Source organism: Anser anser (genome assembly GCF_964211835.1).
Source record: "Anser anser genome assembly, chromosome: Z".
In the NCBI taxonomy this organism is placed as follows: Eukaryota; Metazoa; Chordata; class Aves; order Anseriformes; family Anatidae; genus Anser; species Anser anser.
Window position 1 is genome coordinate 33,142,346 of NC_139723.1, and position 17,395 is coordinate 33,159,740.

A 17,395-nucleotide genomic window follows, 5' to 3' on the forward strand; every position below is an offset into this window, starting at 1 on the left:
CTCTATTTTCCAGGACTTCATATTGTCCTTAAGCTATCTTTCCAAACCCCCCTTTCTTTTCTTGATATTTCAGTTCAGCAAGACACTCTAGTGAAGGTAATCACAGCAAACCCTCCACAAACATCTTGAAAACAGATTTGAACCTAATGTTTTCGTGTTACCACCAGTAAGCTGAAGACCACTGTCCACTCAAACCTAAGATTCACACATTCCCCAGTCTTCCTTTCTACTTTCTCTGCATTTGGCTTCCTGGCATTTTCTGTGCCCCATCTGGCTATTTCCATCTGATTCCAAACACTCCATCCCCACTGCTCTTCTCCTTCCTGCACTTGTCCTCATAAGTCCTTCTCCTTCCCTTCTGCACAGCCTCTCCCTACAACAACCAGTGCTGCTCAGGGAGGACATGCTGCGTGCTTCTGCTAGATTCAGTCTGCTAAATATGGAGCACAGCCTTGAACACAAGAGTATCTGGATGCCTGCATCATCTCTTGAGAGGGCTTTCTCCACATGCTTAAGCATTTGCAGGATTTGGATCTTTGATTCTCAGACCCTTGAGTCAGAGAATGCATCATTCTCTTTGCATGATCAACAGCACTTAAGGCAATTACACTCAGAAAATAATACTCAATATGCATATGCCTACATAAAAGCAGCATGACACTGACATTTCAAATGCAGAATTAAACTGATTTGGCCTTTATTTTCTAAGAGTACTTAAGACATTTTAAACAATAGAGCATCAGGCAAGCAAAAGATTTCAGTGATGGGAACTGGAAACGATTTGCATGTTAGGGCTCTCTTGGCAGCATGAGCAAAGCTCCCCTGATTTCAGTAGCAATGGAGCAAGGCCATTAAGCAATAACATTAAAAGCACCATTCCAGACAAATGGTATCTCTAGAGGGTTTCAGGAAGATGACACATGTATAAAGAAAATAAGACGATCTAATTGATCTGAAGAAGAGGATCCAACAATTTGTGTTAAGCATCCAACAACAGGTAAACACTACCAGAGAAGTTATGCTTGCTCTGTATTCAGTGAAGGCATTTTCAAACCATCACATACAGAAATGCGAACTAATTATAATCTTTGCATCAAACAGGAAAACTGCCCAATCTCTGTACTTTTGTTTCAGCTAATCTATGTTCACAGCACTCTTCATGCAAATGAGTACATTTGTTGCAAATGGAGTAAAATTACTTTGCTAATCATCTAGTATTTTATCATCAGAGTTTCAGGCTTTAAATAGCTTGTTTGTGCTATACCTGTCTGCTAGCCATGCTCCCTTTTGGTGTCTCACATTGGCTCTGTCAAATTCACCCTGGGGCAAGCAAGTAGTCTCTACAACGAGTTTTCCAGGGAAAGATAGATTGGCCTTTCTTCAGCCGTGTCTGTGCTTATCCACAAGGTAGGAGAGCACTGTGTGTCCCTGCTGGTAGCAGACAGCCCTCAGGCACGTCCTCACAACACTTTGTAGAGGGAAAGAGGCTTTCACTGCAACTCACAGTCCAAGTCCCTGGCTAGAAGTGTGGCTCTACAGGGCTCCCTTTTTGAGGTGAGTCTAGTGCAAATGGTTTCTCATATAATGATAGATACAGGAATGCAGAGAAAGATGGAAATGGTGTCTCAGCTCTTATCTCTCACCTGTACTCAGAAGCCAAAACAGGTAACAGCTATCCAAAATCCACCACAAGGATGCGAGGGCAGAGCTGTAGGCATTTACTAAGGAGCCTACGTAAAAAGCCCAATAAAGCTCTGTTACAGAGGCACATTTGCCAGAGGACTCCTGCTGCTACTCTCTGTCTGGAGTGAACATAGAAGAGCTTGCAGGATTTTCTTCAGTATGCATTTAAAGCAAGCTGTTCCAGGGACAGGGGAACCAGCAAAGCTTGGTTGCAACATCCATCCTTTGCTCAAGGCATACTTGCATGGACATGTCTGGAACAATAGCTTCTTTTGCATTGCCCGGACACTAGCTAAGTCATGATGGTCTAGTCCTTAGCAGGGCCTTGCCCTGAGGTCCTTCAGAGGTACAGGAGCTCAGAGTGATCCTAAGACACCTGCTTTTCTCCAGGTTTGGCTGAAACATGTCAGCAGTTTGATTTAGATTGCATATGTTTTGTTTCCTCATGTCCCCTCCCCTGCCCACACACTCCAGTAAAACTATTTCTCTGAGTAAGATGTTGGGACAAAGGCATGCTGGAAGGCAGCTATTGTGAGCTTATATATAAACGAATTATTGCTCACAGTCAAAGAACTGTCATGATTTTATGTGGTTTTTGTGTGTTTGGTTGGTTGGTTTGTATTTTTTTTTCCCCTGGGATGTTCATAAAATGGCTTAATTTGGCTCACTAGAGATGCTGCATGTGTTACGAGTGCAGATGGGATTTACTGCACTCCTCAGTGGCCTTGCCGACCCTGCAGAAACCGCCACAAAACAAGCAACTTCCTCCCTGTTTCCTCCAGACTCTTTCCCCACACCTTCCTCGCCACATCTGTACCTTCCCTGAAGTGCTCTTCCCATCCCACTCAGGGATCGTCTCAGCCCTCTACTGAAAGGCCAACAAGGAGCTCCAGTGCCCTCACAGGACTTCCCCAGAGCCATGTCCCATGCTGCTCTTCACTGAAGGATTGTACCCAGCACAGGCCCACAGAGATTAAAGTCAAGCCATAACTTTCACTTCAGGCTTGATACGCAAGGTGAACATGCTGGGGAATCGTCTGTGTCATAACAACAGAAGCACTGGGAAAATGGGACCCTTTGTCACTGAATCTGAGAACCCTCAAGCTACAGAGGCACTGTAGGTGGCACAGATAAGGGCAGATGGCATAAAACCTCTATTTCTTCTGTGACTCTTACTTCTTGGGTCTAATGCATAAATATATGGCTAGATAAAATAAAAAATAAAATCAAACACAAATCACCAGCTTTAAGCTGCAATGTATATTTTATTTCTTGTTGGTTACATTTTTTTTTACTATTATTTTTGTCACGAAATCAATGACAAACCCTTGACTTCAGGAAATAGCCTGCAAAACGGTCCATAAAAATGTCAGAGCTAACATTAAACGTAACAAAACCTCAGAACCCTTGGAAACGCTGGCTGGAAGAGCCTCTGCAGCACACCCAGTACAACCTCCTGCCTGCTGCAGGGCCCGCTCATAGAAGCAGCTCCAGGGTGGAAAGGTCTCTGAGTGCGGAGGTGTGGGCCCCAGCCCAGGCAGCAGGCAGTCTCCTATGAAAACAGGTTCTTCTGGACTCCTGGCAGTACCTGCTGCCACTTGTGCCTGTTGTTTTGGGGCCTGTCCCCTCTGAGAAGAGTCTGCCTCCACCGCCTCTGTGCCCTCTTTCCTGGGAGCTGATGGCGGCCGAAGGAGTTCCCTCCTGCTTCCTCCCCCCCTTCCCAAAGAAAGGCACTGATCGCTGTGTACTTATGTGATGAAAGTCTGTTCATGGTTAACATAAGGGATAGAGAGGCTCAGGCAAACAAGGACACGGTGAGGATCTCTACTGACCTCATTGCTTAATCATTAATTTCATTAGACTAACTACTAAGCAGTCATTCACTAAGCAATTAGACACTTGCACCTGACATGAAACCCACCAGGCTGAATCAACCAAGGAAACGCCTCTCCTGCAACACCTGGCACACTGAAGGAGGTTACTGCCTGAAGGAGCACATGACAGGATGCAGGGGGAAGAGAATCTAGGGACTCTGTAAAACTTATTGTGGGATACTTTTAAGGAGATTGAGAGAACATGCAAGAGTTATAATGTAATGCTTAGGGAAAGGACCCAAAAGATGAAAAGATTGCTCAGCAAGGAACAAACATGGGAAAACAGAAGATAAAGTGGACAAAAGAGCTGGCTGAGTGTAAACAGGTTGGTAGTACATTTTACAACAGAGTCCATCATTTGATCACTACTGTGTACCTGCATTGGGTTTATGTGGCAAGGGTTTGGTAGCAGGGGGTGCAGGGGCAACCTCTGTGAGCAGAGCCCAGCAGCTGTCCCATGTCAGAACAGGGCCAGCTCCAGCTGGCTCCAAAAGGGACCCGCTGCTGGCCAGAGCTGAGCCAGAGAGCAACACTGTGTGGGCCTCTGGGAGAGCAGTCAGAAGGAAGGGGAAAAACTGAGATAAAGTGTCAGGGACTGACCGCAGCCCCCATTGCCCGTTCCCTTGTGCTGCTTGGGGGGAGGCGGTAGAGGAGGGTGGATGGGAGGTGAGGGGAGCTTTAGTTTTAGTGGTGGTTTTAGTTTTAGTACTCACTACTCTAGTCTGTTGGTGGTAGGTAATAAATTACATTAATCTACCAATGCTGAGTCTGTTTTGCCCATGGCGATAATTGCTGAGTGATCTCCCTGTCCTTATCTCAACCTTTGAGCCCTTCCCATCTTATTTTCTCTTCTGTTTCCTTTGGGGAGGGGGAGTGAGAGAGCGGTTGTGGTGGAGTTCAGCTGCTCAGCAGGGTAAAAACGCCACAGTACTGCATCCTCTCATTAAAACCTATTTCTAAGTATATTCTGTGAGTGCAGACTATTCTTAGTGGCTATGTGTGAATTCAGCAGGTATGCCTAGCGAACTTCCAGCCGGGCTCACCAGTCAGATGAGAGCTGTGTATACCAGCAAGCAGAGCATGGCTACAAACCCCTGCAGTTCCTCTGTTCAGGTGCCAGCAGCAGGGGAGGACACTGGGATTTAAGCCAGATGATGGATAAATTGAGTGTCTGTGCAAATGTAAATGTGCATACATATGTAGTTGTACACGTGTTCCTTGTTTCCTGATCAGCTGGACAAGAAGAACAGGATTGGGCTGCCAGAGCTGCTCAAGGTTTTGTGAGTGCTGTGCATTTATGTGAGCGCTGGAAAGGCACTCGTTCTTGTACTGGTCATGCTTGGTTGTGTGCAGTGTCATGCTGTGTGTGCAAGTGCATACGTGTGCCTAGCGGGAATACATGCTCCATCTCACTGCTGGGATGTGTCATACTCCAGCTCCTCCTCATCCTGGTGGCTTCTGTCATGTTTACTCCACTCAGTCACAGTCTTGTCTGAGGAACCCAAACTGCACGCAGGGCTCCCCGTGGCACGTTTGGGCTCGCTGGTGTCTGTCTATAGAACAGAAAGGATCTCTCCCATCTATCATCTGCCCACACCCTTGAAAGAGCAGCCCAAGCCATCGTGGGCCCCTGAGGCTGCAGGTCCCGTGGTCTCCTTGCTGCCCACCAGGACCCTGGAGCTGGTCCCCAGCCCGTGGGCCCCCATCCTGCACCACTACCACCCAGGGGCTGGGCCAGCTTTTGCCCAGGCTGTGCTCCAGGAGGATCCCAGCAGCCCATTCCTCCAGCACACAGAGGCCCCTCCGAAGGGCGGCCCTCCCCTCTGGTGTATCTATTGCTCCCCAAATTCAGTACCACCTGCAGACTTGCCCAAAGTGCCCTCCATCCCCTCATCCAGCTTGTTAAAAAAGACCGAGGTCCCCAACCATGGGACTTCTGTCCGCTGCAGACAACACTTGGATCCCAGACATTCACCCCACCTTCCAGCCAGTGCCCCACAGCTCACTGCTTGGGCACTACGTGGGCCATACTAAAAGCCTGGTTAAAGTCGAGCTGTCTAACATTAAGTGCTCTTCCCCTTCTCCACAGCCTGCCATTGCTTCAGTGGGCCAGGCACAAGTTGCTTTGGTTGAGTCCCCTCCATCCTGTCCTTGGAAACTCCTCTGCCAGGCTTTCACCAGGCATCAGAAGCCTCCCCCAGTGTCAGCCTTTATTTAAGAAGGAGGGCAGCCTTCAGGCACATTGACCAAGTCCTTCCCCTGCCCCGCTGAGCACCGGGGCTGCCGTTTCCTCCCTCTCCCTGCATCGCTGAGGCCCTCAGGGAAGCCTTGGTTTTTCAGAGGAAGCTCTTTGTGGCAACTTGCATCTGTTGCATCCTGTGACTCTATGACTCTGTGGTTGTGGAAGCAAATCTCATTCAATTTGCAAATGTTTTATGTAAGGAATTCCAAAAAGCCGTGCTCTGAGCTTTATAGTCAGCACCACACAGGAGCAGTGGCTTAGCACCTGCCCATCACCTGCACCAAAGGCTGGGATGCACTGTGTGGATGTTCTGCTGGCTTACGTGGAGCAAAGAAAAGCTTGGTTTTGTCTACGGGGGAGAAATATGGATATATAGTACCTGAACAGGAGTAGATGGAATTTTCTTATTTATTAATTTTTGTTTGCTTTTGAAACCTAAATGCCTTCACGAGAGTCTCTTCTTAGCTCGAGCTTCATCATGCTCTGGATCTTTAGGACTATACCATAAATATGTTAGAAACTTTGAGTGGAGTGAGCTGCACTGACCATGGGGATCCAGTGAAACTGAGGAAGTTGCAGGCCACTGTTAATTGGCTGAACCCAGCTCTGACCAGTAGCAAAGACGGTGAGTGTAAAAAGCTACCTTGGGCCAAAACTTCATCCAAGCAGAGAAGTACACAACATCCCTGCTTCATAACGTATTTTAGGAGGAGGCTATCTATCCCCATGCCATCTATCTTTCAGTTTCAGAGGAGAAAGGGGACACTGATTATTTAGCTAAGTAATCCAAAGAAGTTCAACCTTAAAACATATACGCCAAATCAGATTCCACTATTAGATAGGCAGGCTAGAAACAGCAAACAAAATCATTAGTAAGGAATAAGAGACACTGTGGAGGTAACCAAGAAATCCTACATTGCTTTAGGATTCTGCACCCCGGAAGCAACTTTTCCCCAACCCCTTCCGTCTCTTCATTAGCACCTTTTCTGTCTGAGGCAAACCTCTTAGAAACATATTCTGTATTAACACCAGGGCGGATTGTTCAGGAATTAACCAAGTAAGCACACAGAGATGTCAATAATCCACATACTGTTGCTAGGCAACAGGTAACCAGAAAAATATTGAGAATTATGAAAATGGTAAAAGTGTAGGACATGCACAAACTATTTTAAATATTCCTTAAGTGAACTGAAAAATAACAATTTATTAGAAGTACTTAATTCACAAGCTTCTAATGGGTCACAGTGAATGGCATTCAATATCCAGTAGTCTCTTCTCCAGGTGAACAGCAAAACACAGCCAGGATACTGAAATTTTTGTTGTTACACAGTTCAAAAAATGTCATTATTAGTGGCCAAGATGCCTTATTGTTAACATAGGTACCATGTAGAAAAAACAAAGGCCTACTTTTGAGATTTGCTGAAATAGGACACGGAAAGCATGTAAGTGATCCTAACAAATGTGCTGTCACCTACATATGGCTTAAAAGCGTTTTATTTTCAAATTCTTAAACAAATTTCAAATTTCCCTATGTGCTCCTCTTCAGATACACCTGTAATAAATACACATTAAATCCTAATGGTTGCCAATGTGGACATTGGCAAAACTGATGCTCAGGATGGTCATCATTGTATAATCTTCTCAATTCTAGCACGGAAAATGTCATTGTTAGGAGTGTGATGTAGTGCCCTGTCTAGCCACCACACCTTCCCTTAAACACACCTCTAATGCTGCTGGTATCTTAGCCCGCTAAACTACTTCTCTGCTCATGGCTCATAACTCTCTACCTTAGAGTGGGAAAATTGATCCAATGTTCAGTACAGCAGCAACCAACCCGATTTAACATTTAAAAATTCGTAACAAGAAACACAACGATCTTAGCAGAGGGAAATCCATCAGTTAATGATTACACTCAGGAAGGAAATATTGCCTTTAATAGAAATGCTGCTTATTAAAAGAAAACAAAAAAAACACCTCTTACCTGGGATATTTGTACAATTATATTATTTAATGATACATTCAACACACACATAAGAAACAAACAAAAAAAAAAAATCAAGATTAATGAATATAAGACCTTGTGAACAGCAACAAGAAATCCTGCATATTGCAGGATGCTGTAAAAAAAAATAAAAAAGATTTTTTCAGTGCCCACAAGAAACTGATCTGTACTTACACTGAGATCTGTATTTTTAAATTCAAATTGCATTTATATATATGTAATTATTTTAATCAAACCAAAACCATTGAAGTATGGCCTTTTTTCAAGTTTCAATAAGTAAATTAATGCTAGGCTTGGTTTTACCTAAGCTTACTGCCTTTACTAGTGTCTTCTTCCTTACAGTGGTTTGTTACATAAATGTGTCAAACAAAAGCTTTCCCAGCACAATAAACTGATTAAAATGGGCTGTCTCTTGTGTTTTCTCATTATCTCTTTGCTAAAAATAATAATAAATCACATTTGCAAATGTATACATATAAGTTGATATAACTTTACATAAGGTTACAAATTACTACAAGATTCTAAACTGTTTTTGGGGGACTGCATTTAATGAACTTTTATTTCTTCATCTTAAAAAAAAAAAGTCAGACATAAAAGTGAATGTGAAAAAGCCAGAGCTCAAGAATGCCTGAATATGAGACATAAAGTGTTCAACTCTTCTCCAAAGTATTTTTGTTTGAAACTCGAGAATGTTAATTTCAATCAAGCCTCCAAATTCATTTAAAAATTGGAAAAAAAGCAGTGTTTGATATCTAAGTTACATATTAAAAATACAACTTTATATTTGGCATACAGTGAAATTCAGTCATGTAACATTGTGAGTCAGTTATTCAGGGATTGTCATAATGACAGCTATAGAATAAAAGTTACCTATGAAAAAAGTTTATTTCAATTCAACAGTTTTAAGTAAATGCAGTTTAACACAGGACAAGCCCTTCAGACCTATGTGATACTAGCTGAAATACACAAGGTTACTCTTCCAATTCTACCCAACAGTACTAAGCCACTGTTTTCTTTCTTCCATTCCAGTGACACACAGGGTATCTCAGTGCAGAACTGTGTACTGCACACTTATTTTCAGTCTTGCACTTTCTGAGAGTGGTTCTGATCCATGGCTGTGAAGAACAAGCAGATCGCGGCTGTGATGAACACATGCACTCCCTCATAGAGCAGCTTTGGCGAGAAGACGCTCCATATGAACAGGTGGTAACGCAGGCCTGTTACCAAAACAATGTAGATGGCAACTGGAATTGAACGCATTAGAGCGTAGCAGAAACAGCCGTGGCCCACTGCTGCTGCATTCCTGTAACAAAAACAGAGGAGTTCCTTCTCAGGCAAACTTAGCAAACGTCCTGGTTTACCCACTCTTTAGTATTAGTTCACATCAGGAAAAATGTTCAGACGATGTCCACTTGGTGTTAGAAGACTGGTTATTGATGCAGTGATGCAGCTAAGAACATGCTTTTCCTTATCACCTCCTCTGTCCTACAGAGTGTGTAAGTACGTTAAGTATTCGCATAGCAACTGCAACCTCAGTAAAGGTAGACACCCAGTAGTTCACCTCAGATGGAGAAGTTTCTGTGTTTTAATACATTTTCTCTACTTGCTAAAGCCTCCATTAAGCAGTTTCCGGACAGCTTCATCCCTTGTTGGCCTTCCAGTGCCCTTGAACAGAATCTGGATGGTGACAGGCAGAGAAGAAAGACTTCAGTACCCCCTTACAAAGAGCCTAGCCTGTACCTAGCATCTGATAATCCGATGGAGCCTGCTCCCCTTGTAAAAGGCACAGAACTTGTCAGAGCACACTACACTACTGCCCAGAACTAGTAACGTATGAAAAGCAACATAAAAATTGAGCTATTATAAAACTTTGCAAAGCTAGCTTAACCACTCTCCAGAGAACACCATGTTCTTAGGCTTACATGAGCAAAACATCGTGTTCCTGTCACAGGAGCTTAGCTTAGCTGAGCCCACTGTATTACAAGAAATGTCCACGCCATACACAACCTACATGGTCCAAATCTGCCACACTGAAGTATTTTTTTAGTTGACAGGAGTCAGGTGAAAATGGAAGTGAACAGGTTTTCTGCACTATGACTGTTCTCCCTTCTCTGAAGTGTCAGCACATCAGCAAAGATACTGGGCTGATATATGTTCCCTTTCCCCAAACCACACCTGCAGAGACTAATTCACACCAAATTCAGATGCTTACCTGTTTGGACAAAAGGAAGGAACAAAGCTATTTCACTGCAATAATGTGCAGAACCTTTTCCTCTCCTCATCAAAATGTTTTACTTCATCAGTTCCCAAAAGAACACACTGGCAAAATGATTTACACTGAAATTCTCTTACGAGAAACTGTTCTGCTCCTCCTGGTTTTTAATTATGATCGTGTTCCAAATAATAAAAATTTAAGATGACTAGCACTTCTGTGAGATGTAAATTAGTCACTTATGACTAAGTAAGCTACAGAATACAGTGTTTTACATGAACCATTAAACTTCTTATGCTTTAAATCAAAATAATTAGGATACAGTCCTGTTTTCCAGTGAAAGCAAGAGCAAAATTCCCAAGGCTTTCAGTGGAAGGAAAGAACAGGTCACGAAAGCAGAGCTGAAAAATGAACTAAGAACAGCAGGTGTGAATGACTGAAAAACATACATTCAATTCACAGGTAACTATCTCCCTAGCTGCTTAGCCAGAGACAGTGACTTGGGAGTGAACTAGGCTCCTCCCTTCTTCTGTACCACTTAGCCTTCAGTGAGATTGTGCAAATAACTAGCTTTATGTTTAATAAGCGATTTTGTTGACAAAGATTAAACAAGATGCAGTTCACTCAGTCTTAGCTGTCTTCATGCTGCTATGAGTAAAAACAGTACTTGTAGTAGTTAGATAATAGAACTGAATAAACAGACGAAATGTGGTTTTGTGTTTTTTTTTTTTAAATGCAACAGGCAAACAGGCAATTTTTAAGCCATTTTTTAGAACTGATCATCTAGATGAAGATTATTGGTACCCTCAACACCAATAATAGGATTTTATAGCTCCATAAAAGGATTTTTAATTGAATCATAAAAGAGAGGAGTGTCCATGAAGTTATAAATCTAGGTCTTGCAAGAACCCTGCTTTTTAAATTTAATTTTCAGTTCATCTCTTTTTCCCCAGTTCATGCTCACGTTAACAACACAGTTAGAGAAAGCTCCTAGCTGTAAATCAATTACATTCCTTTTCTTTTTTTAATGGCTAATTTTTAAATTAATAAGAAACTGGTTGTAAGACTATTTTGAATGGAATCTGTGTGTGTTTACTTCTTTGGCTCAAAAATTGGGCAGACGTAATATTTCAGATACATTTTATACTGGAATAAGAGCACACAATAATCTTCATCATTAACATTTAAATTCTCTATTTTTGCATTATGCTTTCTAGCAAACAATCCCCAAATCAGAAAGTAAACGGTACCATTCTTTCTCTAACCTGATACAGTAAAAATAATGAACTGTTTTCTGTTTGCGTAATACATTTACTTGCAAAAGATTTCAGCACTCACTTCGTCTCTGAACAAAATATAGTCACCTACCTGCAGAGGGAAATCTCGGACAGTTTCACAGTACAATGCAGCTGTGCAATTTAGAGAAGGCAACAGAAGCACCCTGTTTCCAAGTTAAATTGTTAGTGGGGCTCAACAGCAGGATAGTTAGGTATGTTTTGGAGCTGGTATAGCAGTTCACACGCCTGTTGTTGCAGAAACAGCACTGGAATGACTGAGCACAAGCAGTTAGCACTACTCTGCTACCCTGACGCTAAGGCAGCACCTCAGTTCTTCTAGCACAGCACCTTTCTGTGCGCTTCTGCTGGGAACCCAGTTTGCTGAGCATCTAAGCATAACGACTTTGTACGCTTCTTCTCCTTGCTCTACACACACAGAATGACCACGGTGTACAGGGCTTAGCAAGGCCATAAGGAAAGCAGTTGCCAGGGCTCAGGCTGCTGCTGTTAACGTGACCAAGTTTGACCACCCAGTTGGTTCAGCTGGTTCCTCAGTTACTACAGAAGAGCCACTAGGAGAGCAGGCCACACACCTACCCTTACCATTTATCAGCTGCATCAGCCACAAATTAATAATCATGCAATCCTTCAGCACTTCTTCGGTGAAAACAAAGGAAGATGACAGGGCACATCTAAAGCATCGACCTGCAACTACTCCATACTGAATTATCTCTGCAGCAGCTAATTCCTTTCCATGTTTAAAGGGGAAAAGCAGAAATAGAGGGAGGTAAACCATATATATTACTTCAATGTTCTAACAGAACCAGTCCAACATTCAGACATCTGCATAATGGAGTTTAAAAGGAGTATATATATACATACATATATATATACATATATGTATAACATATATATACACATATATATACATATATATATAAAGAAAAGTACCCAACCTCTAATAGTGAGCTCATTTAGCAAGCTGACTTCTGGAGACTCCACTGAGAAATCCAGATGGAGTAAAGGTGATAACGTGTATCCAAACTTTATGCGAGAGTTATGTTGAAGATTGCTAGATCCAGAAAAATAAATGCTTTCAGAGACTTCTACAGTGCATACTATCCGTCAACAAAACCCCTCTCTTTTAGTTGAATATTTAATACAAGGGGAAAAAAATGGCCAAGGACTTGTACTATTAATGGCTTCTCTGTTTCTTTGGATCTCCTAAAAACCAATTGCCAATGTGCTGCCAAGAAAGCTTTCACCTCTCATTCCCTGTTTAATATCATACTCATGATATTAAAATGGGTTACACATCACAATACAAAGTTTGTAAAATAAAAAAAATTACAGTGCCAAAAACATGAAAGAAAAAACACTCTTTTCTTGTAAAAGCATGTCTTCCATTTATACAGAATACCTGGCAGATGGCGGCACAAATTTTGTAGTTTTAGATCAAGCTAAAAAGCTCCACAGACAGCCCTACAAATGCTTCCACAAGGAATTCAGAAATGCACCACTTCACATAGTTCTCATCTTTGATCACAAAATTAAATAGACACCTTAGAAAAATGCACACATACAAGTGAGGAATACCACGGGGTTGTCATTTTGCTGGGACTGGGGAATATATTTCTGGAGGTTTTCAGTATGAAATCTACTAAATACTTTGAACAAAAGTTATCCATCTAGCATTTCTGTCCTTCCAGCTCCTGGTTTTCTAGCTGTGTTTCACTGCCTAGACTACATCTTATTGGGGACACTGAATTTACATACTTGAAGACAATTTTTACTGCCTTTTTTTTTTTTTTTTGTATTAGTGACACTTTTCTTTCTAGGCTTTCTTCCTATTTCCGTTTAAATATCTCCCTGTTTAGTGCTCTCTGAAAAATAGTTGGCACTTTGTTAATCTGTCTTCTACTTACTAATAAAAGGTTGCAGTCAGAAATAAACCCTGTAGCACTCCAAGTATCTATCTGCAACATCTGAAGAGTATCTGTAATCCAAAAGAAAATCCTCAGATCTAAGCAAATATCAATTAGTTTTGCAAGCAAGAACAAATTTGCTATGTCTCTCCCACCTGCCCTGTTCTCACCTAGAATGATTCTTACAGTGCTATTTTAGATTACAGAATACAATCCTGCATTGTCATGGAAAAAAATATTGTATTTTTTGCATATCCAAAGGAACCAAGAGCCCTTTGGAAATTTACTTGATCAAACCTAGTATAGACTATCAATCTGAACAGGCTTTTTCAATTATTTCAGTATTAATTCTACAGAGTCACAACTTTTGACATCAAACCCTGTCAAACGAACAGGTATCAAAAAGAGCAGTTGCTAACAAGTTAAAAGGGGATATGTAGTCTATTCTGCAACCATAGAAGTGAAAGAACTTGGAGATGACCATCGGTTTTCCTGTCTATCCCCTCTCCCAGTAAGAAGCTACAACAACCCGAGCAAGGTCTAGCATCTGTGGTAGTAACTTCAGTGACTGTGGTATTTAGTATTTAGTACAGCATAGGTGAACTGCAGAATAGGGTTCAGCAGGTTCTCATAAGGGCTTAGCTGTGAAGGGCTATTAAGCCCTGAAACTTCAATTATCTTCATTTCAGCACCAAGAGCAGGAAAGCCCACTTTCGCTGCTGACATAATCAGTTGTTCTGGGAGCCTTCTGTCAGAGAGAGAAGTCTCAGTCACCCAAGCAGAGGTAGGTAACTCCTTTCAGCAGCATCCACTCATCCCTAACCTGCTTAGAAGAAAACACTGTCTAAAAAATGGGGTGTGTATCAATTAAGTTGCAGGTTCTCTTTCCCCTACTTCAGTCAGGCTTGGCCCTAGAATACAGCTACAGAGGAAATCCCTAAATAGGATACCCAACAAAGACTTACATGAGATCCAGTTAGGATCCAGTAGGAATCCAGTTATCCTGGCATTGCACCACGTCTGAACAGCAGCTCTGAATGGCTACTGTCGTTATTTAACTGTTAGGGCAAGAGAAAACTGTACCTTTAACAGAGGCTACAAAAGTCCTTCTAAAAACCTAGCAACCTAGCCGGACAGACGCCCATAAGACCCAATTCATCGCCTGCATGTGCTCATTTTCCCAAATACTGATCCTGTGGCAATCAATTTGCAAAGGACTGGACTGCTTTCCAGCTTCACTGGATCAGCCCCCACCTCCCCTTAGAGAAAAGAGAAAACACTTTACTAGCTCAATTACCCTTATCTATTTCAGGATTGCAGGAAAAGAGATAGCTAAACTGCACTCTAGGCAACACTGCAATATAATCTCTAGATTTCTTCACCACAAAGAAGCCACTCCTTTCCAGTAGGTACTTGTGACTCTCTGATCCACCTTCCTCCACCTAAGCTACAATAGCTAATGTTGAGTTCCATCCCTCCTTTAAAGACAGGATTCCCATGAAACCCTGAGTGCTCTGCTCGATATGTTTTTCCTCACGCACTACTTCTGTGCAAGAGCACAGTGGTATATACATAGTGACGGTACAGCCTGCTGTCAGTGCCTCAAGCTTTCCCATCAGACTCCGCTAAGGCTAATCCTTAGCAAGTGCTACCCTGTTCAGCTCAGAGAAAACCAACAAAGTTTAATCAGTCTGCTCTTGTTGACACTGGTCCAGACTTTAAAGCAGTAAGGTATAGCCAAATCATTAAAATTCCTAACAAGCAAAACACAGATCATAATTATTTCAAAGCCCAGCATTAGTCAATTTTATGCAAGTATTCTCCCAAAACCCACTTAGCATTTCTGAAGACTTCCAGTAGAAAAAGGCCTGAAGCATTTTACATCAGCATCATACATGCAAGCAATAACAAGGAAACTTCTAGCTTGGTTTTCTGCTAAGGTGCACCTACAGGCTTTCCTGCCCCCCTTGTAAACAAACTGCTCTCCGTCATCCCAGCTAAAGGTGTAACCAAGCATTCCAGCCAAAGATCGGTCCAGATAGGCAGGCTATGCAGAGACTTAAAAAAGGTTGCTACCATTTTATTTAGCTAAAATTAAACTGACCAGTTTAGAATATACTGGTCTAACAGGGCAAATGAACAGTGTCACAAAGCATTTCTAGAAAGGGAAGGCACAAATTATTTAAGAAATACTTGCTCTTCAGCACTGAGGGCAGAGTCAGTTCTTTCTTGTATTTTTCCATTACAGTAGCTATTTTTAATCTTGTGACTTAACTAATATAACAGCTCTCTCTTCAAATTACTCCTGCAATCCCAATAACAACATACACATTTAAGAAGAACTTGTGCACTTTAAGAAACGATGTGAGGAAAAGCAGATAGAAAAATCCTGAATAAAAGCAGAAGGACAGCATCCTACGTACAGTCCTATCCACAGCTGCCTGAACCAAGAAGTCTGTCTATGTTGACCACAGCACAGAAAAGGAATAAAAACTAATGGCAAAAAAGAAAATACGCAAGTCAGAACTGAAATAATTCTGCTCAAATATAGACAAAAAATCTCCTCCTCTTTATAGTTCACATTTCCTGCTGCCCAAAATCTGCAGACCAAACCAGAAGAAAATATCACTTTAATCAGCTCTGCAAGACCAAAGATTGTGAAAGTGAACAGTGCTCAGCTGGTGTTATGCAGATGGGCACACCAGTACCTCTTTACAGGTTGTCACTGTTCTCTGGAATTTGTGTTTTTAGCCAAAGGAAATTCAGCCCAGACCTCTAACCATCAGCCACCACAACAAAGGAGAAAATCTTCAACAACATGGAGTAGTGTGGACCTCTGAGGATGTGAATGTATCCACAAATGTGACCCATGAGCAGGAGCTGCAATTAGCCAACTTAGCTTACCACTGTCAATATCCATCGTGAGGTGCTAAAGCTGCCAATTTCCAACTACATTCCAATGCCCACTGCGCGATATTGATTAGACGTGTCTGAAAGCCTCCAAAACATTAATTATGTAGCGTGCTAAGTGTCAAACTGTCTGCAGCTAGCCAAATGGGCAATAATAGGCACAAGGATTTTCTAAGTTCCAAATCAAACCATTTTCATTTACCATATTGCTTCAAGTACCGCTTACAGCATGTATGACTAACTCATTATACATGATCTGGATAAGTAACTAGAACACTGGAGACAAAGAAGCATAAGCATTTCCAATACATTTCATTTTAACACTACTCACAAATGAGCAGGACACGCACTTGTTCTCCCATGACTACAAAGAAGGTTTATCTGGTTTTGGTTTCATCTTGGGTATGCCATATTTAATTTTAATATTTCAATGTGAGAGCTGAAATCCGTTTTCAACTTAGATTTCAAGGTTCTTCCTGAACATGAACTACTTAAAGAGAGATGTGTGAAACATTCTCTCCTTGTCTGCTTTTTGCTTTGTTATAAACATTGTTTCATTTGTCCAATACATCTGAGAATTAAGAACAAAATTTTAAAACCTGTTCTATTAGGAAAACAAATAATTCTTCAGAACAATCATCAGATCCAGTAACAACTTGAGATCATATTATGACAGAAACTCTTCTCAAGAAAAATGAGAGAAATATGGTAAGATGCTACATACAGTCCACTTAGAAATTCTTGGATCCTACTAGACTAACCATGCCTAAAAACGTTAAGCCTTGTAAAGACTGTAATTTTAACAGTTTCTGAACTCAAATCCCAAAGTCTCAAAAAGTACCGTGACATTGTATAGTGGTTTTGCTGCTCATAACCTATGCATTGGACAAGCAAAGACAAGGAAAATGGATTACAGCAGGATATGTAAACCCACGTCATACCACCTCTGCAAAGGATGAGACAACTCAAACACCATGGAGCACAAAAGGAATAGTAAACAGAAATTCACATAGGCAAGAAATCAGGTGGCAGAGCACTTTGATATTTTTTTTTTTTTGGATCATATCAGCTACAAAGACAATGGACCAGAAGAAAACAGTGCCAACTATACTGACCTGTCATGTGTACATGCCAGCAAAACTGGTAAGAAAAGGAGACAAGAACTCAAAGTCTTTCTTCCATATGGTTTCATGTAAATAGCAAGCATAAACATATCCTTATTTTCTTAAAGAACCTCACCAGACTACTTGAATACATGCAAAAAACTTGA

General features: G+C 41.7%; 1 protein-coding gene across 2 annotated transcripts in view; it reads right to left on the reverse strand.

The window, feature by feature from the left end:
• Positions 1–6,988: 6,988 nt before the first annotated feature.
• PIGG (phosphatidylinositol glycan anchor biosynthesis class G (EMM blood group)) overlaps positions 6,989–17,395 on the reverse strand; it is a 96,739-nt gene continuing 86,332 nt past the window's right edge. The window contains exons 13-14 of one of the 2 annotated variants that reach the window (XM_083817684.1): positions 9,363–9,478; positions 8,969–9,104 (exon numbers count right to left, since the gene is read on the reverse strand). In XM_083817684.1, coding sequence (XP_083673810.1) covers positions 9,364–9,478 — 115 coding nt within the window. In that variant the 3' untranslated portion in view covers positions 8,969–9,104; position 9,363. Of the gene's footprint in view, positions 9,105–9,362; positions 9,479–17,395 lie in introns of both variants that reach the window. The other variant, XM_083817681.1, reaches the window with a different exon arrangement.